This window comes from Podarcis bocagei (assembly GCF_964188305.1).
Source record: "Podarcis bocagei genome assembly, chromosome: 11".
Lineage (NCBI taxonomy): Eukaryota > Metazoa > Chordata > Lepidosauria > Squamata > Lacertidae > Podarcis > Podarcis bocagei.
This window is the reverse complement of record NC_138136.1, coordinates 39,443,212-39,465,319: the sequence shown is the minus strand read 5'-3', so window position 1 is coordinate 39,465,319 and position 22,108 is coordinate 39,443,212. Positions and strand designations below refer to the sequence as shown.

At 41.4% G+C, this 22,108-nt stretch overlaps 1 protein-coding gene across 2 annotated transcripts in view; it reads left to right on the top strand.

The window, feature by feature from the left end:
• Window positions 1-20,787, top strand: part of RGS7BP (regulator of G protein signaling 7 binding protein) — a 67,647-nt gene extending 46,860 nt beyond the window's left edge. For both annotated transcript variants that reach the window (XM_081213219.1, XM_081213220.1), the window contains exons 3-6: window positions 1,884-2,014; window positions 7,781-7,928; window positions 8,343-8,413; window positions 19,755-20,787. In XM_081213219.1, coding sequence (XP_081069345.1) covers window positions 1,884-2,014; window positions 7,781-7,928; window positions 8,343-8,413; window positions 19,755-19,852 — 448 coding nt within the window. In that variant the 3' untranslated portion in view covers window positions 19,853-20,787. The remainder of the gene's footprint in view (window positions 1-1,883; window positions 2,015-7,780; window positions 7,929-8,342; window positions 8,414-19,754) is intronic.
• Window positions 20,788-22,108: the final 1,321 nt, after the last annotated feature.

Here is a 22,108-nt window from a genome sequence, read left to right as displayed (position 1 = left end):
TAATTACTGTAGTGTCTTGTCACAGTGACAGTCAGGTGTACAAATCAGTACACTGTTAAAAAAAAAGGTCATTCATATGAGGTGTAATAAATTATTACTGGTGGAAATCTTTTGAAGGCCTTTTTTAAAAAAAAACAAACAGGAAATATTCTGTGCCATAAGTTCATTAGTAACAATAAATAAACACCAAGTTTGATCATTTCAGCTTATTATTATTATACTAAACACAAGAAAAATTAGATCACTCTAGGTAAAGGTAAAGGGACCCCTGACCATTAGGTCCAGTCGTGGCCGACTCTGGGGTTGCGGCGCTCATCTCGCTTTATTGGCCAAGGGAGCCGGAGGTAAGCAATGTGGTGCCCTCCAGATGTTTTGTTGGACTCCCATCATCCCTGACCATTGACCATAATGGATACGGGTAATGGGACTTGTAGTCCAACAACATCTGAAGGTCACCACGTTCGCTACCCTTGCTCCATGGAATTTCCCAGTGCAAACTGAAAATTATTGAAAACATTTACAGAAAAAGTGTATTTCCCTAGGCCTTAATTTTTCAACATTTCTCATAAATTCCTAGTATTTTATAAAATATATTCTGTACCTATCATTCTTTTTGGGTAAAAGGCCCCAGCACTTTTAAAAGAGAAAACAAAAGGCCTGCCTCTCTTGACCTCATGGTCCACTCTAACTGCAAACTTGGCACAAGAACACCTCTGAGAGGACTCTGCTGGCAGTAAAAAGAGAGTTCTGAAACATCGTGCAAGGAATGAATTTTTACAACCACCAGGGATGCTGAAGAACATCTTTGTACAAGTTATACTCCGAACAGGATATTTTGCCCTCATGAGTGTGATTTCAAAAGAAATCAATGAAGATAACAGCCATGCATTTGAGAACGGAAGTCAGCTGTAATCTAAGAAGAAGGGTTACAAAAATAGCACATTAACAGGGCATTGCAGCATTAGAGCAGCGAGTCAGCATCTGATCGTGTCTCTAGGGTTGTTGGTTGGAGTAAAAGGGTGAGAGGGTAGAGCCAAAGGAGAAATTGTGATCTTTAAAATCAGTAATTACTCTGAACTTGTGTGGCATCTGCTGCTATAAATAGTGTTTAATCCAAGGCTGGAATTACTTTTGACAGGAATCAGAAATTATAGTACTTAAGTTAAATCTTTCCCCTTTTTAGTCCAGTTTTTATCTTTGTGCAGTACTGCATGCAGTTTGAAAACATTTTAAGGTACTGTATTTGACCAGGTTAAATAAAACATCAGGGAAAATGTCATTTTATTCACACATTTGTTTTGCAAGTCCCTCAGAATTCATTGCTCACCCAGGGGTGATTGACTCTTTTTAGACTTAGGGACAGAACTTAATCTTGTGGGGAAATTCGCACCATGCCTCCTCTTCTCTCCTCTCCCCCCCCCACCCCCCGTATGCTTTTTTCGTGGTATACTTAGGGCTACAAGCTGAGCTGGTCCTGTCTGCAATTTTTATTTCAGATCAGCATTACAAAATTATTGGTATGTTTTAAACAGATTATATATATGTATATAGTTTTAATTCTATCGGTGTTTAATTGTATTTCAATGATGGATTGCTCTACGTTTTAGCAGTTCTTGTATTTATCTGTAAACCACCTTGAGTCCCGCCAGAGAAAAAGGCAAAGTATAAATACATAAATAATAATAAGAACAATAATAATAATATTATTATCATCTGTATTGTTAAATCATACACCTTAAAATATGTCTATAGAATTACAAGGTTTGTATATAATTCTTCAAAAATAGACCATTTTTAAAAACTGTCTAGAATGTCTAAACTCTGGAGACAGATAAATTATGGAAATAACATTTTCTGTTTGATTTTTTTATATATTGTTGCAGCCCAGAAGATGGTGAGATTCATCCTGAGATCTGTAGACTATATATTCAGTTGCAGTGTTGCTTAGAAATGTATACGACAGAGATGCTAAAATCCATATGCCTACTAGGATCACTTCAGCTTCATCGAAAAGGTATTCACCTACATCATAAATGCTCTTGATCTTGCTTCATTCACTTCACTTGTCATTGGCTATGTGTTAAACAGGACTTTTGCCATGCAGCTTCATCTGTTATTCTCCAACCAGCCTGCCCATGGGATGTTAGAACGCTTTTATGCCTCATTCTGGACGACTGTGTCCGCACCAAAATGCATCTAGAATTCTTGAAATCTTAGCCTACACTGTTGATTTCAGTGGAATATGCACATGGATTAGTTGCTTCCATTGAAATATAAAGAATCAATATATTGATCATAACCATAAGTCATTACAAGATAAAATTTAGATAAGTAGCAAAAAAAGTTATAATAAAAACTATCTTCCATCTTTATTAAATATTTGTTTGTTTGTTACATTTAGATCCTACCTTTCATCCAAAGAGCTCAAGGTCATGATCACCCCACCCTCACATCCTATTCCTTCTTCCTTATCTCCTCCATACGCATAGTTAAAATTTATAGTTTTGCAGGGATTTAGACCCAAAAATCCCATATCCAAGAACAACACTATTTCCATTGGCCCGTAATCATTAAAAGAGATGCAATGGCTTCCTTTTAGAACTGTAGTTCCTCTTTGGTTTTTCCACCTAAATAGACCTCGGGTGAACTGACTGGGAACCTATGGTCCTCTTGTTGTATTCCAGCTCCCATCAGCTCCAGCACACATGGCCAGTGCTTAGGAATGATAGGGGTTGTTTTCTCTGGATTGTTGTTTGCCTTGATTTATAGCTAAAGGGTGGGTTTTCCCTAGGAAAAGAGTGGGGCAAGGGGGAAACCTCTCATGCCCATGCTTTTTAGGCATGGGACAATCATGCCTATGGATGAGCCCTAATCCCCCTAGTCCAGAGGTTCTCAACCTGTGGGTCCCCAGATGTTGTTGGACTACAACTCCCATCATCTCTGAGCTCTGGCCTTGCTAGCTAGGGATGGTGGGAGTTGTAGTCCAACAACATCTGGGGACCCACAGGTTGAGAACCGCTGCGGCCTAGTCCCTTCGTCCTCTTCAATTCTTTCATACTTATCAGTGGGCTGCACACTGAGCTTGCGTATGTCTATCTGGCATAGATTGTGGTATGTTACAACACATCTAGCAGGTTGCATTTCATCAATATATTTCACAGCTGCTGCATCTTCTATGCCTAGCACTATTGCTTTTGGTGTAGCTCTGAATGTGTGGCCATATACCCAAACTGGCTCTGTGTACAGTTTTCCAAGGGAAAGTCTACTGAGCTAGCCTAGTTGATGCGTGTTAGCTTTTTCATGGAAGTTTTCATGAGAACCAGAAAGGGCTGAGCAACTGTTAGCATTTGTGAATAAGTATAGCCCAAGTCTGGTCTCTGCTGGAGGAGGGGAGGGGGGAAGACGGTACTTATAGGTGTTTAGCAAAAGCAGGCTGTGCTTTTCAGCACTTTTGCTAACTTCATCTTCCTCATGGGTATAGAACAACTCTGCAGAATCAAAGCCTGGGGCTCTTTGTTGCTTTTTATATCTTTTGTAAAGTTCAGCTAGTTACCCAGGTTCAGACTACTCCTGGAGGGAGCTGACCTACAGGAGGAAAAGTAGGCTGCTTGTATAGCGGAAAAAATCTCAAGAACAAAAATAGCTTCTCCACAGAAATACATTGAGCTCTTTCTAATCCAGATGTGCCCTTCTCTTGCAAACACGATGCTTTCCTCCCACACACTAATTGGGCAGAAGACAACGTTAGCATGCCTTGTGCTGGGCACATCTACTGTGGAGCCATATAAGAAATGCATCTCTGCTCATCTGTTCCCTGTTAATTCATGCCAGTAAACAATACTAGGAAATGTGGGGACGTACTTTCCATCAATAGGACCTGTTCTTACAGCTGTCGTTATTTATAAAGCACATTTATATAAGCGGTGAATGCTTTTAATGCACAAATGCTGTTGGGTTTTTATAATACTTTCACAATAAGCCCTCATATCTGTAGTAGCTTGCTGCTCTAAATGCCCAGTCGTAATTTGGGGAGCTGCTGCAGTGGAATGTGAGTTGGGAAGCCCCATCTGGTTCAAATATTTACTTCAACCATGAACTTGCTAGGTAGCTTTAGGCAAGGCCGCGTTTCCTCAGCTTTCTTCTACCCTCTGCCCAATCTGTAGCATGGCAACAAAGATATATTTTACAGCATTGTTGTCAGGATTACTGAGGATACATTTGAAGTGTTTGGCACAGTCAGGAAAAATGTTACATAACTGCAAATTTTATTAGAAAATATTCATAGGGAACAAAGGAAGGTAGCCTAAACCAGGTCAGGTGGTTTTTCCTTTTAGCCCAGCGCAGTTAGGCTGAAAATTATCCAAAATGACAAAGCCAGACAGTGCTTAACTTTGGGTTAACTATAGCCTCCAAGTAGGAATAGAAGTGAGTGGTCTTTATTTGGAAAATGTGGTGCAAATTGATCTCTGCAGGCTTCATCCATTCATCACCTGGGTCCATGTGAAAGAGGCCCTCACCACTCAAATTAGATTCACTGGCTAACATTGTGCAGTTGCAATAATAATAATAATAATAATAATAATAATAATAATAATAATAATACCCCGGCCAGCCCAGAGTTTCCCCAGCTACTCTGGGCAGCTCCCAATCGAGTGTTAAAAACAATACAGCATTAAATATTAAAAACTTCCCTAAACAGGTCTACCTTCAGATGTCAAGGGGGGTAGGGAACAGGTCAGTGGAACAATGTCAGAACAGTCAATGTAACCACGGTTTGGACAATAAATTAAAAATAATTTCACAGCTATATCAAATGAACATCAAAACAGTGCCACAAATTCAAAATGCCTTTGAAAATTCAGGATGACATGCATTAAATGGCAATTCAGTTCAGGAATAACATAGTTTAAAATCCAAAAACATAGCCTTCTCTCAGTGGGGCTATTTCTCTGTACCAAGGGTAATGCCAGTACACACATCCAGTAAATGTAGTAACCTGTCTTGCAAAGCCTAAAATGGATTGGGCTATTGTCAGGAATGCAGCCCAGGATTGCAGGAGGAGTGCACAGAAACCTAGGCAATGCTACCAGTTATCAAAATACAGTATAATTTCATTTCTTCAAGAGCTGTCAGTCATGCAACACGTTCACACATGCTCTGCAGTGATACAGTTACCAAGGTATTTGCTCTGTCTAACTAGATGGCCAGTCTAGTAGCACAGAGAGATGTATGAAGTGGGTGCCCATTATTATTATTATTATTATTATTATTATTATTATTATTATTATTATTAGAATTTATAAATCCGGAGGTCTCAGTTTACCAATGTAAGCTTCATATGCTGTTTGGGGTGCTGCAGAGGTCTTCAACCAAAAGTGGCTCTGGGCCCAAATTTCCTATATGGTGCTTAATCTGTTGCTACTTGACTAGTGAACTGATGTGTTGAATGCAAATATCTTTGGAATTGCAAGGGGTTCTCTCAATACGTGACCTAAGGTCATAATCTCTGACCTCTAGAGGGCAAATGGGCATAGCTGTCTTGAAACCTTACGCTCTTCTTCCAAGGGCTGCTCTCAGTAAACAATGTCCTGCTTATCTGTTCAGCAAGCTGTTTTTTCTCTGTGGCATGCTCACACTCTAAGCATTTCGTAATTCATCTCATCCCTACAATAATTATTGGCAAAATAATATCTGACTTACTGCGTTGTGGGACAGCATTGTCTAGATAAGTCCTTAGGCATGTCTTCCACAATCCTTGAAAAAATTGGCTGGCCTAACAGTTAGATACAAGTCTGGCTACTGCCACATCCTGAAACCTCTTCCCTGTGTGTACTTCATAAAAAGAAGCAGAGAGAAGACTAATGTGAAAATTAATCCTAGCCATCAACAGGTGAACCAGTGACCAGGAAAATCTTGAGAACTGTCTGGCAGCTTCTTGTTAGCCATGCCTCATGACAAATTTGGGAATTTACAAGGTGTTGGCCTTCTGTGCACAGATGCCACTTCAGAGTTACCCTTTTGTCTGGGGCTGAGCTGCTGCACTGGAAAATGTGGAACGACTGCCTGGAGGCGATCAAGTGCTTCTCATGTGGAAATTGCTGAATGCCAGAGTTTATTACTTTGTCCTCATTGTGAGTGTGCAACTAGCACTTGTGCTGTCTAAAAGAATTCATTATTTTGCAACAGTGCACTCAGTTGTCTCTTATATTCAAACAAATTTTTGATTTAATTCAATTAGAAGACATCCTGAGCAAGGAACCCTCTAAACTATTAAAGGCTCCCTTTTGCTTTATTTTTTACATTTGTGTAGCTGGCCCATCACTTTCCACCTTACCCCTTTGACTCAGACCACTTGTGTTAGCCTGAGTGAATTACCTTGTGTGTTAAATGAATTATTTCCAAAGCATGGCATTTTACCTAAACGAGGCCAAAAAAATCAATGTGAGACATGCTCTAAGGAATTCATATAATCAAACAGGTAGTTTAAAAAACGAAACATCTGTGACTCAGCTACAGTGCTTCCCTGATGGAAATTCAAAATGATATCGAAATGGTGCACTGAGGACACTCCAAAATAAAACCAGTGCTACACGGCATTTGCCAGACCCAGTTCATAAACCTCCCAAACTGAAACTCATTGCACATTTGTTGTTTAGCATTTTGTGTGCAACATATAGCGAAACATCTTAGAACATAAAAGTTTTTGATAGTTAATATTTTAACTTTCCAGGGTTAAAATATTAAACTAGGGTGTGTTTCTCGCCTAATTTTGAGCTAAGTAAGCATAAAAGGAATAAATTGGTTAAATAATGTGTTCTGGTTCCCTCACTCTTAATTTCAAAATGTACAAGTGCCATAAGAAACAAAAATTAAGTTGGAAGGGAGATCTTTAGATGTTCTGAGGAGGAGATGTTGAAATGTACTCACCTGTTTTCATAGAGAGAAACGTGGACCCTGAAAATGACTTTCAATGTTGCGGTGACTAAAATTTGTGTAGATGTTGCCTGATGCTTCAGGTTTATTCTGCACTGCTGTGTTTTATTTAATCAGTGTTTTTTATGTACTATATTTTATTGTATTTATATTATGTTGGAAACTTCCCCAAGTTCACTGTGTGATGAATGGCAGTCTAGAAATCATATATATACATAGAGATTTCATAGCAGAAATATCAATAAGGACTCAAAAAGTTTGTAGAGTGCTGTACAGCAATTGCATTTAATGATGTCTGACAGACAAATTAGTTAAGGAGATCATTACAAAATGCTTTGTGATAAGAATGGGTCTGCATGAGGGAAGAGGAATCATTGACAAATAATTTCATGCTATAAATAGAGTTCATAAGCAAAGATAGCCTTGGAAATGTGTGCATAACAATAGGTGGTGGAACCATAGAAACAAGAGGGGTGGCTAAAGAGAAGCTGGACTTCTTTGGGAAGAGTAACAGAATAGAAATTTAATAAATAAGAAATAAAAGTTGCCAGGAGGTATCAGGCTGCGTACCTCACTAGTTGTTCACTTTCCTTTACTTAATAGAAGGGGAATGAACTCTGCAGAATATGTAAACCCACGCAAAATTTCATTATTTATATAGGTCACACAGAATTGAACTTTCCATAGTACAGAATTTTTATTTATTTACCTTATTTCATTAGTTCATAGTATACATAGCACTCAGGTCCAGCAATTATTTCAAGAATGAGAGATGCTGGGTGTGGGGAAATGTGGTTATGAGGGTTTTTTGTAATTATAGTTTGTTTTGTTTTTGACTATTTGAAAGGGATAGAGACTTGTGCAGCCCCCAAGATCATAGACAGTAAAGTAGAGGAGAGTTCAGAAGTCCCTATTTTAGAAGACACGTCATCTTCACCAACAGACATCCAACAACATTTATGGCAGGTTTCCACGGATATTGAAAATACTGACAGGTATGTTTTCTATTTATTATTCCTAATTTGATCCCATTAAACACTGAGGCATGTGTGGAAGTAGCCCTTTGTCTCCACATCCCTTCATGAAACTTCACAGAAAGCTTGCTGGAATAAAAATTGCCTCTGAATGAGCAGCCATTCTCCTTCTTAACCTTTATTAGTGATCACAGTGGAAGAACATACTTGAATAAAATTGGAGACTTACAGTGGTCTTTTTTATAATAACTCCATCACTTGTCCATTAGACATTTGCAAAAATTATTCAGTCCAACATTCTGATTTTTATTTTATTTTTATCCTTTTTGTTCAGACGTAGTACTATTCTTGGAATCCTGAAAAGCAGAAGTAGCTTTTATCTAAGCTTAAGCAATGTCTGTTCTATTTGAACAGTTCTGTGCTTCATTTCTACAGGGATATGAGAGAAATGAAAAACCTTTTAAGCAAACTCAGGGAGACTATGCCTTTGCCACTGAAAAATCAAGGTAAGTCTTTCTTTTCTGCATCTGATAATTGGATAGTTAAGTGATCAGACTTGATTTCTTCTGGTAATGTTAAGCAAACTCCTAATATTCTAAATAGAGAAAGGGTTTGACAATGTAACGTTCCTCTAAATTATTAAACATTTTTTGATAGAAGTGTGGCTTAGCTTCTTAGCCTTTACCCCAATTGAAATAAAGTTTGTGCTCATATACATCCCTTTATTCTTACCTCTTTCTTTCCATTCATACTTTCCCTCTATGGTCTCCCTATTGTTGAAATTTAAATTGCATGCCAAGGAGGATTGGAAAATGTTTGTGGGTTATTTAAAAACTCAGTGTAAACATATTAAGATGCAAATAGGATTTGACTGAGAGCAGCAGTGGAAACGACAGTGGAATTTTGTTGTTGTTGCTTGTTTGTTTTTGTTTTTTTGTAGAAGCAAAGGCATGGAGTAACTATAATATGCAGCACAAATTGAAATTTTGGGGGAACCATGGAGGGAGAGAGGGAAAGTCCTAGGTTGACTGATTTATTGTAAAACCCAAAATGTTGTTTAATTATTATTTATTTCTAAAAAATATCTGTAAATAAAATTAATAAACCACCCTGAGACCTCTGCCTATATGGTGGTATAAATTCAATAAATAAATGAAAAAAATGAAAAAGAAAAAGGGCAAGGTTTAGGTTAGCAAGGTTAGAAGAAACTGGTGTGACTTGAGGGAGCAAGGCAAGCTGAAGGGCAAGAATATTTCTGTACCTATGGGAGAAGCAGAACCCTCTTGGAATACTGATGCTCTGAACTTCTCCATAGCAAGTTCAGGTTGTATATATGGGTAATTAAAACACGCAAAAATAAAAAAAGAAGTTTAAATTGCATGCTTCTCAAACCTGCTATTTTTCTCTCTCATGTTACTTTGTAAACTTGATGGCACTATATGAATAATATTGCTAGTGATGTTGCAATCAGACCTTGCCTGGTACCCATAGATCAGAACATACAACTCTGGTCTTCTGTCTCAATTCAAAGTGGTAGTTTTGGTCTCTAAAATCCTAATTGGGCCTGGTTTATCTTAGGGACTGCTTCTCCTGTATAGATGATGGTTAGATTTATTTTTGTTTCATGTATTTGTAAGCTTCTTTGGGTACAAAAGTAAAAGTATGGGGTAGAAATAAATAATTATTAACTAGGTAATCATTAGCAACTTAAGGAATTAAGAGCTGGACAACGGTAAATTATGAAGGGGCATAATGTTCAACTAGCTGTGCCTAGAGGAGTTACGGTACTTCTCTACTAAAACATGGAAAATAAATTCAAATAATCCTGTGGAGTTTAAATGGAGGTTGCCAACAAAACTCACATTTTGTTGTTCAGTATGATAGCCCTCATTGCTATTTGCCACTCAATGATTAGATTTAATCTCCCATTCATCTGGGTCCTTTTTCACACCTTACAAAATGAATTTAAGCACTGGTTTCAGAATAAATTTGAAGATTTTCCCTCCCTGAGCCAATCTGTAGTAACGGTTCCCCACTCGCCCACGCTACCCCTCCATCACCTGACTCTGCTCTCCGGCCAATTCAGGTTTCTGGAATAGGTTGGCGAGGGAAGTTACTTTTTTCAAACAAAGACTGAAATCACACCGGTAAGGCTGCCACCACTCCCTTTAGTTCAGGAGATCCCAGAGACACATTCCAGGGAGGAGAGTGTGTCCAATTAACCTGGCAATCCCCCCTCCTTACAAGCTGCATCCACAGGCTTGCAGGCAGAAGTTCACTCGGTATAGCGTGACTAAACAGAAGGCTTGGATTTAGCTGTTCCCCGGAAAAGGCACCAAAACACCAACAGGTTCAACTAAAAAGGTTTATTTTAAAAGAATAACTGAAAACATGTGGGAAAGCCACAGGCACATCTTAAGAGTCTTACAAACATGAAAACAACAACATTGCATATTATAACTGGCTTTACATACTCACAAGAAGGAATACACTTAGAAAAGAGAGAGTCCTTTCAAGCTGTTGCGTAATGGAGATAGTTGAGGATTTCCATTTCAAAAGGACGAATCGGCTGCTAACGATGGAAGGTCACAGCCGGGCATCTGTGCGAGTTGCAAAGCAATGGCATAGAGCAAGCAATGGCATCTAGCAACGAACAAAACATCCCTTGATCTTTTATCCACAATTCTGACTTTGCGTCGTAACTTTTAGCCAATCAAGAGTCTTAATTTGATCAGCCCATTCTTTTGCAGCTGGGTCAGTACTAGGTTTGAACTCTTAATCAAAGGATCTTCCTCCCACCTGTGGAAATTAACCAGATCCCCAATTCTCAGCAATTTGACAACAAACAACCTCCGGTAAGGAGGAAGAAATTCTTAACATCAGCCCAGGTGTCAAATCTTCCATTAATCAAGGACCCCTTTCCTCCCATAAACCTCTCATGGCAAGGAGCCAGAAAGTCTGGGTTTTAAAGATACACAACTCCCTTTCCCAGGGTCCTTATGGCTGACAAAGTACCCACAAGGCCACATTCTTTCACTTGACCAAGGAATGATTTTTCTAACAATGATAACTTCACTACACGCTCCCCCCTAGAGGGAATATAGGGTTAAGTCCCTTTATTCCATCTAAACTATTTTTACAATGAGGTAGGTTTTCTTGGACCAGGGGTTCTTCAGCAGCTTTTAAACCACACACACTAATAGCACCCCCCCTAATCCACTATTTACACAGTTCCAAGACAATTTCTCAGCAGTAGATGTAGGCAGAATACACATTCATGCTTCATGGAACAGACTGGTACATCCTAGAAAGGGTGTCTGCAACCACATTTTCCTTTCCAGCAATATGAGTGACCTTAAACTGAAAGTCTTGCAAGGCCATACTCCATCTGGCCAATTTCTGGTTGGAGTTTTTCCCTCTTTCCAACCAACACAAAGGAGAGTGATCAGTCTGGACCTCAAAGATAGTACCCCATAAATAGGGACGCAGTTTAGTTAGAGCCCAGACTAAAGCAAAGCACTCCTTCTCAATGGTAGAATAATTTTGTTCCCGGGTTAGCAATTTCTTACTCAGGTAGACCACGGGACGCCAATTTTTCTCTTGGTCTTCTTGTAACAAAACGGCACCCAATCCAGATTTGCTAGCGTCAGTTTGTACTTTAAACGGCCGTCTCTGATCTGGGGCCAACATGACTTGATTGCTCACCAGTGCATGTTTCAACAAATCAAAAGCTCTTTGACACTCCTCAGTCCATTCCACCTTAACTGGCAAGGATTTCTTGCAAAGGTTGGTGAGAGGAGCTGCCAGGGTTGAGAAATGGTTGATAAAACGTCTGTAATAATTTACCAACCCTATGAAGGACTGCACATCTTTTTTCACCACAGGGCGAGGCCACTCTTGAATACATTGTATCTTAGCCTCCAGGGTTTTGATGCTTCCAGACCCCACTCTAAATCCCAAATACACCACTTCTCCTTGAGCAAACTGGCATTTTGACATTTTTACAGTCAGGTTTGCTTCTTGCAACCGGGCCAAAACTCTCTGCAGGTGTTTAAGGTGTTCTGGCCATGATTCAGAAAAAACAGCTAGATCATCCAAATAAGCACAGCAGAATTCACTCATGTCATGAATCAAGGAGTTAATCAACCTTTGGAAAGCTGCAGGAGCATTTCGCAATCCAAATGGTAGCACTTTAAACTGATACAAGCCTATATGAGTAGTAAAGGCAGACTTTTCAGAAGCTTCAGGGGACAAAGGGATTTGCCAGTATCCTTTGGTCAAATCCATAACAGTAATGAATTTCGCACACCCCAGCTTCTCAATCAGTGTGTCAATCCTAGGCAAAGGAAACACATCAGGGACAGTAATCATATTTATCCGTCTATAATCAACACAGAAACGAATGGTACCATCGGGTTTTGGAACCAGCACTATAGGGGAGGCCCAAGCACTCTTACTAGGCTCTATGACCCCCAGTTCCAACATTTCTTTCACTTCGGACTCAATGTTCTGTGCAATGGCTTCACCAACTCGGTAAGGACGTGAGGCAATAGGGGGAGAGTCCCCCGTAACAAAATGATGCTGAGCCAGGTGAGTCCTACCCGGTTTTGTACTGAAGGTATTACTATAAGGTAGCAGTGCCTCATAAAGCTCTTTAGCCTGAGTTTCACTTAAAGTAGGCAACTGCAACACATCTGAAACTGCTCCAGCCTGTTTGTATTCAGTTAAAAGATCAACAGGCGAAGAGGGCACCTCCTCCTGACTCTGCGAAATGGCCAGCACAGAGATCGTTTGTTCCACACACATCTTTAAGGAATTTGCATGATACTCTCGAGCGGTGGGGTGTAATTCCTTACAGCTTACCAGGTAACGCACAGAGCTCAGTTTTGCTTCTACAACACCTGGACCTTGCCATTTCACATCCAACTTATGAGGACGGGACGGACGCAAAATCCATACCTGGTCTCCCACCTCAAATTGTTTGCACACAGCTCTGGTATCATGTACCTTCTTTTGATCTAATCGGGCATTTTCTAAATTCTCTTTGGCCAATTGCCATACATCTGCTAAGGTTCCTTTGAGTTGGGTAAAATATTCACTGACGGAAGGCAACTTTATCTCCTCCTCAGATCCTTCCCACTCCTTGCGCAGCATTGAGAGAGGGGTATTCAGAAACCTTCCAAAAATTAACTGATTTGGTGCAAAGCCCAAACTTCTTTGATGGGAGTCATTATAAGCAGCCACCACCAAAGGCAAATCCTGATCCCAACTGGAACCATGAGCCAAAGCATATTTACGTAACATCTGGACTAAGGTCTTTTGCACTCTCTCCACCAACCCATTTCCTTGATGCTGGTAAGCAATAGAGGTATGGTGGCGCACCTCAGACATTCGCAAAACCTCCTGAGTTACCTTGGCCATAAAATTAGTTCCCAAGTCGCTCACCAAAACTTTAGGAATTCCTAAAGAACAAAAGGCAGAAATTAAAGCTTTCACCAAGTTGTTAGCAGAAGTGTTAGCTAAACTCGTCCCCCAGACATAACGAGAGGCATAATCAATGATTATACACAGAAATTGCTTTCCTGAGCGGGTTTTAGGTAAAGGTCCCACTAAATCAATACCCCACTTTTCCAGGACATTTGCTTCCAAGGGGACACTCTGTAACTCACTGGGGAGATTATCGCAATCATGCCCCACCTTTTGACATATTACACAAGAGCGTACATATGCTTTAGTTGTTTGATATACATCAGGCCAGTAAAAATATCGAGTCAATTTGTCTAAAGTCTTTTGTAGTCCCATGTGGCCAGCTAAGCCATCCTCATGTGCCAAACTGAGAACAGTTGACCGCTTCTTTGCTGGAACCACTAGCTGTAAAACAAAGTCTTTGTCCTTCACCCTTTTTGGAATGAACTGCCGATACAAAAGGCCTTTTTTATACACAAATTGGGCCCGTTTCTCTCCCCGCAGGGGAGCCCCAACTGCCTCCCGGCAATCCTGCAAGGAGGGGTCTGCTTGTTGTTCAGCAGCAAACTCACCCAAATCCCCTAGTTCAACAGGGGCATCAAAGTACTTTTTAGGTTCCGCATCCACGACTGGTATCTCTCCCTCCCCTCCGGGTTTTCCATCCAACCCTGTCTCAGGCTCAACAGAGTCTGTCCCTGCCTGAATCGGGGTGGGGGTAGATGCTACAGTTATCGGATTCACTTTGGTTTGTTGTTGCAGGTAAACTTGAAATCCAAGATCGTTCCCAACCAAAACGGGGCTTTTGCAAACTTGTGGGTCATGAACAATCACCAAATGGTTCCCACTATAGCCTTTGTATTTAAGGGGAACTATGGCTGTTGGCTGATAAATCTCCTCTACCCCATACGGACTAATTTTCAGAGGCTTTGCCTGCATCTGGCTAGGCAGGACCAGATCTTTAGACACGCTTGTAATATCTGAGCCAGTGTCCCGATACGCTTCAACAATATTTTTATTGACTTCAATAGGGGCAGAAAACTCCAACTTTGCCCAGTTCACATGAGGGGTTTTGAAATTACTCCCCGCACTCACCGGACCCACATTAACAGCAGTTATTGGGACAGCATGTGTTTCAGCTTTAGGCGTTGCCCCACCCTCCTGTAAAGCCAAACTCTGCTCCACTCCAGATTTTAGTTCTTCCTCCCAATCTTCCTCTGGCCGCTGGATCATTCGCACAGCGGGAGTAGACGTGAGGATATGGGGTTTTTTATCTCCCAACTGGGGACAAGCTGCTTTCACATGTCCCGGCTTCTTGCACAAGAAACACAGTCCAGACGCCGGGGACAACCTCGGACGCTCCCCCCCTGTTGCGGCAATATCTCTAGCAGGGGTAGGAACAGCTCGACTAGGTTCCTTGATGGGGGGGGCAGATCTTCCAGACCCAATCATAGGTCTATTAGCATTGTTCCCCCCTTTTGCAACCCAATGGGTGCGATTCACCCTGAAAGTCTCGGCAAGGGAGGTAGCTTCCTCCAAAGTTCGTGGCTTTTGATCTGCTACCAGGCTAGCAATGTCTGGGGACAGGGACCTCATCAACTGCTCAATTAGCAGGAGCTGCTTGATATCCTTCGCATCCTGAGCCCCCTCGGCGGCAAGCCACAGTTCAAAATTCTGAGCCATCTTTGCAGAGAAAACGGCTATGTTATCAGTAAGCCCACCTTTCTCCACCTTCCGAAAAGCTCTTCTGTATTGCTCAGGGTGTAAACCCAGCCGTCGCATCACTAGCCTTTTGAATTTCTCATAGTCATTTTGGTCATCTTGGGGAAGAGTTCCCATTAATTCTGCCAAATCCCCACAAACCAGGGAGCGCAAAACCAACATGTACAGTTCTGGTGCAACCCCCATGTCCTTGCAAGTCTTCTCAAAAAGATTTAGGTAACACAGTACATCAGTGGGAGGTTGGTACTTTTGAAACACCCTCCAATTGAGGTTATTTAAAGTCAGTCCTGGAGGGGACGGTTGTTGCTGGTCTCCCCCCCGCCCAGAAATCGGCTCATACCTTGGGGCTCTGCTAAGCGGCATCCACCCATCCGGGCGTCGCTGTTCCGCAGTTGCTGCATATTCACGCTGAGGTCTCCGGTAGAACTCCTCCTCCTCGACCACATACCGATGCACCGGTGCGTGAAGCGGTTGAGCGTTGACGGGCGAGTAGGTCTTTCCCGGGCTAAACGAAGGCTGTCCCACCTTCCTGCGCACGTCCGGCGCATACGCCTCTCGGCCATAGCTCTGCTCCGTCACTTCAGGTTGTTGCCGTGGCAAACTTGGAAAATCATACGCCATCCGGTCGTATCGCGGTGCTAGACGAATAGCCTCACCGACTTTTGGACACTTTTCTCTGGAACGGAATCCACCGTCCACTGGATCACGAATCCATTCCACATCAAGTCCCGCCGAGAAATCCATCTCCCTGGACTCTGTGTAAACAGGAAAACTTTCCCTAGGACGTGCAGAAGCTGCCTCTACTTGCACTTCCTCTTGAGGAGTTTGGGGTTGGCACTCCAGCGCAGCCCTCCCTCCTTCCACACGGCAGGTCTTTTGCTGACCCCTCAGAATCGTCGTCTCTGGGATACTGGAATCCACCAGCTCCTCCTGGGACCCATCGGAAAACCAGGACGCGGACTTTTCACTAGGACTCGGAGTCCTGATGGGGTTGGTTTCCACCGGCAGGGTACTAGCTCCTCCTACTACCCCCCATTCATCAATAGTTCTCATAGATTGTTGTCCAGTTGCTAAAGAGTCCTCCATCCTAACTATCTCTATCCAAAATAATAAACCGTTTGTAAGCCACAAAAGATACGTGCCAAAATATTTTTAAAACGTTACAGTGCTTTTCCGCAGGGAAGTTCTAGATCCCACCGCTGCCACCATGTAGTAACGGTTCCCCACTCGCCCACGCTACCCCTCCATCACCTGACTCTGCTCTCCGGCCAATTCAGGTTTCTGGAATAGGTTGGCGAGGGAAGTTACTTTTTTCAAACAAAGACTGAAATCACACCGGTAAGGCTGCCACCACTCCCTTTAGTTCAGGAGATCCCAGAGACACATTCCAGGGAGGAGAGTGTGTCCAATTAACCTGGCAATCCCCCCTCCTTACAAGCTGCATCCACAGGCTTGCAGGCAGAAGTTCACTCGGTATAGCGTGACTAAACAGAAGGCTTGGATTTAGCTGTTCCCCGGAAAAGGCACCAAAACACCAACAGGTTCAACTAAAAAGGTTTATTTTAAAAGAATAACTGAAAACATGTGGGAAAGCCACAGGCACATCTTAAGAGTCTTACAAACATGAAAACAACAACATTGCATATTATAACTGGCTTTACATACTCACAAGAAGGAATACACTTAGAAAAGAGAGAGTCCTTTCAAGCTGTTGCGTAATGGAGATAGTTGAGGATTTCCATTTCAAAAGGACGAATCGGCTGCTAACGATGGAAGGTCACAGCCGGGCATCTGTGCGAGTTGCAAAGCAATGGCATAGAGCAAGCAATGGCATCTAGCAACGAACAAAACATCCCTTGATCTTTTATCCACAATTCTGACTTTGCGTCGTAACTTTTAGCCAATCAAGAGTCTTAATTTGATCAGCCCATTCTTTTGCAGCTGGGTCAGTACTAGGTTTGAACTCTTAATCAAAGGATCTTCCTCCCACCTGTGGAAATTAACCAGATCCCCAATTCTCAGCAATTTGACAACAAACAACCTCCGGTAAGGAGGAAGAAATTCTTAACATCAGCCCAGGTGTCAAATCTTCCATTAATCAAGGACCCCTTTCCTCCCATAAACCTCTCATGGCAAGGAGCCAGAAAGTCTGGGTTTTAAAGATACACAACTCCCTTTCCCAGGGTCCTTATGGCTGACAAAGTACCCACAAGGCCACATTCTTTCACTTGACCAAGGAATGATTTTTCTAACAATGATAACTTCACTACACAATCTCAAATTATACATTTTTCTTCATGGAGAAATACTTGCAGTGAGCTGTTGAAGCTCATGTATGTGCAGGGCTGGCCCAAGCCATTTCAGTGCCAGAGGCAAAACCCGGAAGTGAGTGTTCTGGTTTGCGAACGTTCTTTGGAACCCGAACATCTGTTGTGGCTTCCAATTGGCTGCAGTAGCTTCCGTTCTGCTTCCAAGGTACCACTGTATTTTCTTTTGTCCTGAATCGTCCAATGTTCCGCTTCATGTGGTGTATCTGAGTTTTATCGCTGTAAGAGAGGGAGAATATTTTTTTTATTACAGTTCAGCAGGAGGTTCTCCATGCAGAGCCATTAAAATTCCTGCATAGCTTTCATTCTTTTCAATGAAACTTGTGCAGGAGAACTTCGCAGAGGATTGAGCCTCATGATTTCTATCTGTTTGAATCCCACCCTACCAGTCCTACTGGCAACCAGGATCCATCATTTGAAGCAGCTGCCTCACCTTACTGTCGAGTTGCAGCTCGGCATCCAGGGAAAAATCAGTCTCACACCAAGATAGGTTCCGAAATATGGCTGCTCCTAGGGCTAATATGGCTGCTCCTAGGGCTAATGCAGCACAGCTTTTATTGTGTGAAATCAGAAAGATACAAAATACAAGCCAAGCAATTTGTTCTAGCCAGCAGATAAGGACATTCGCACTAGACCATGCGAGCGATCAGGCTATGTTAGTTGACCAATCATGTAGGACAGCACGAGCTGTTCACGCGCTGTTCATGCTCCAAGGATGCTTCTAGCTATGAGATCACCCTGCAACAATAAGAACTTTGCTCATGCTCTCATGTACAAGCAATCATTTTCCCACATGTCCCCTTTTCTTGTTTATATTATTAGAGGAAAAGAGGGACCATTAGTCCAAATCATACACTTCATTGCCTAAGCGTCTACACTTTGCAACATAAATTCCTCTTGTAACCCCTGTGGTGGGCCGTGGTCGGTACCACCATGCAGTGCATTGGGAAATCAAAGAGGGTATGCATTGAATGCAACAACACACCATAATGAAGCCAACAATACATGCAATTACAATCAATAATATTTTTCTTAACCATAATCCATTAGGCAACCAAGAAAACAACCACTCCCATGGATCAAAACCTTCAGGTGGATTCAAAGGATTATGAGCTATCATTTGTTCCATATAATCAATAGTAGCAGAGATATTGGTTGATTGATCAGTTATATACATACAACAATGAGAATGAATTAAGGCATAAATTCCACCTTTAGAAGCAAGGATCACATCTAAAGCATAACGATGTTGAAGAACTACATTTCTTACTTCTGACATTTCTTTGTTAATCATTTTTAAAGCCAAGATAGTAGAATTAAACAAGGCTTCAGTCCAGTTTGCCAGTTTATGCAAATCACGGTAATTCATCCCTACACCTAAAGAGGGAAAAAGGGATCTAGAAATGGCTGTTCCTGTATAATGAGAAATAGGTGATTATACTTCCCTTCTGTTACGCAAACGAACCTCTGGGAGCTTATCTATTTTGTATATCAGGGGTATCAGTATGCCTAGAATGCAAGTTCCAGAAAAGGCAAAGGTGATTTCTTTGTAGGCTTTTGTGCCACAGAGTAAAACCATAAATCAGATTGAAGCAAACATGTAGTTCTACTGCTCTTTCTCATCCAGTCGAACCAAACAGAAAAATCTCTACACGCAGCCTGTTGGTCATAAGTCATGTAGGTTGTGACATTAGTAACTGAGACTTTTGGCCTCAAAAGTCTTTTTACCTCATTGTAAAGTAAAGCAGTGGTTATGGTAACTCGGAAGTCCACATTTACTTGGTATGGTGACCCATCAGTTTATTGCCACATGGATTTTGGACTTTACATCTTTGGCAGTTTTTTGTTCCATGCATTTTAACTGCAGGTTTGCTTGTTTTATGACTGTTACTTGAGGCATTCAAGCCAAAATTTACATAACCCCCCCCCCCATTAGTATAGAATTTGATGAAAGATGCCATGTGCTGGTGCATTAGAGGCAAGCTGTAATAGGCACTCAAAACAACTTCCAGTATAAATGTCTCACCAGATCTGCTTCAGCTATCAGAGCAGTTCCCAAGTGCTAAGATGTAAGACTCAAGCTTTTCTGATATTTGGTTACAAGTGTCAACATGTTATAATAAGCCAACAAATCAAAAAGTGGTAAGAGGTATTCATCATGCCAATTCATCATGAATTGGCATCTAGGGTTTCTTTACAAAGCCCACCCACCCCCTTGCAGATCGTGACCCACAGGTTGCAAAACTCTGAAGTAACACACAGAAAACATGTCCTTCAGAATATATGCTTTGCTGCTGCTCAGCTTAATTCTATCTTTTGTTTTTTTAAATCGCAGATGACAGCAGCCTCCTAAACTTGACTTCAACTCCTTATCCATTAGTGCGAAGACGGAAGCGGAGGTTCTTTGGATTGTGCTGTCTTGTCTCGAGCTAGATGATCCAGTACAGAAATGCACAGATGACCACAGCCAATACAATTTGACCTTTAGCGGGATAAACCTTAATGCTCTAAGTGGTAGTGTGTGTTTTCTACACGACTAATTATTTCTTCCCTCCTTTTCAAGAGTTTTACAATTTGTTGCTGATAAGAACCAAATCAGGAAACCGATTTAACATTATGAAGAATATTTTTAACTTTTTTTAATGGCATACTGCATGCCTGATTTAAACCATTCTATGATTAGATGCAGATATTATAATTATGAAATAAAACATTCAGATTTTTTTATTTTGTGTACAAACCACCACAGCCAATTGTGTACAGTACAATAGTAGGACTGTAGCTCTTGCTAGGTTGATGTTAAACTATTTGAACATATTCTATTAAGCAATCCTAATCCATAGAAAACTATTTAGAACGGCAAAACTGTGCTTAAGTTCTAAAAAGCTAAAATAAAAAGAGCCAGTATCATAAGAGAACTTGCACAAACTCTCCTATTGCTTTTTATGCTCTCATTCATATTTAGTCTTCCACTCTATATCTCAACTTATACAAGAGCTTCATAATACAATATCTTAATTTCTATTACACAAGCAACATAACATCGATATGTTGATCCTGTAAATATGAGATAATTATATCTACATATGTACAATGCATAGAAATAGCTAATTTACTTTTTAAACCCCCCACAAATGTATCTATTTCAGCTTTGGGAAGAAAGGCTAAAAATTTAAAAGATGGTGTAGGAAACTATAAAATCCACAGATGTAAAGCAAATTATCCTATTTTGTCTCCATTAAAGGTTGAAGCATGGTGTCTGAACATCAATTTAGTGTTACTGCTTTTAGGGCATGCCAGAAGTAGCTCTAACTGTAAAATATTAAACATTTTACATTGTTAATAAATATTTTTTAGTTAAACTAAAACATGTCTTTTGGGTAATAATTGTACGGCTAAATACCATGTATGGTTGCCTCTACCCATCTTGCCTTCTTTGTTTAGAAGAATTTGAATCATTGGTCTCATTCACATGGCTTACCACTACGGCACAAGTTAGAATGAGTCTGACCAAAGCAAATTCTGTGTTCCCACACAGCTGGGGTAAGGATTTCTGCCATGTTTACTTTCAGTTTCCATAAATCCTGCCCTATTGTTATGTACAAACGGGTGTGTTTGTGGTCTAAAATAAACTCCTGTAAGTTTCAAAAGCAGCAAATTCAACTCATGGATTATGAAGCTGGTTTCTCAGTTTGTTTAAAAAGACCATCTCTGGAGCATGAATAAACCAAGACTCATAGAAACTGAAAATAAGTGTGGCAGAAGTCCTTCTCCTGGCCAAGATGGAGGAGGTAGGAGTGTTGTAGCTCATGCAGTAAGTAGTGCGAAACCATGTTTCCATGTTATCTGCAAATCCGCACACGGTCTGGCCTGTACTTGAGATCCCTGCATTGCAGAAGGTTGGACTAGATGACTCTCTAAGACCCTTCCAAGTCTACAATTCTGTGGTTCAATGACCTGGTTACCTTGCTCTTCCACTTCATCTGTGCAAAACAGTAGAATGAAGGTGCAATTTGTAGCAAATGTGTGCTTAGAGGTGGACTGCTTAGAGGCTGACCACAGCAACATTTTTTGAGGCCAGTCTGGTCCATTCCCTAGCAGACCTCTTGGTGGGCCGGAGTGTGTGCTCCCATGCATGTGCTCAAGCTATTTCTGGTGCTCTTCCAGGTCGGAAATGCGCCGGAAATAGTGTGCGCACATGTGCACAGGCGCTCCTCCGTCCCAGAAGTGCACCAGAAGTAGCGTAACACAAAAGTACAGGCGCTCTGGGTGAGGAGCACCTGTGCGCATATGCTATTTCCAGTGCTCTTCTGACCTGGAAGTCAGTCCCTGCAGTGAGAAAAAAATGGTGCCATAAAAAAAAGCACAGAATCCCCACGCTGATCCACGGTACGGCCATGGGCCGGTTCCAGGAAGGTCATGGGCCAGAACTGGCCCATGGGCCTTAGGTTGCCGTCCTCTGGCTTAATCCATCTGCCTGCCACTTTCCCTCTGCAGTCTAGGCTGTAGTCCTACTTCTTCATACATATAGCAAGAATGTCTCTTAAATAATTGCTGAGGAAGATGTTTAAAGGACAAAAGCAGCATTCAAGGAGGAACGTTCAGCAAAGCTTTCTTGCCTTCTACATTGTGAATTGCCCCCTTCTTCCTTGGCTTTGAAGCTGAAATATTGATAGCCAGGTTCCCAGA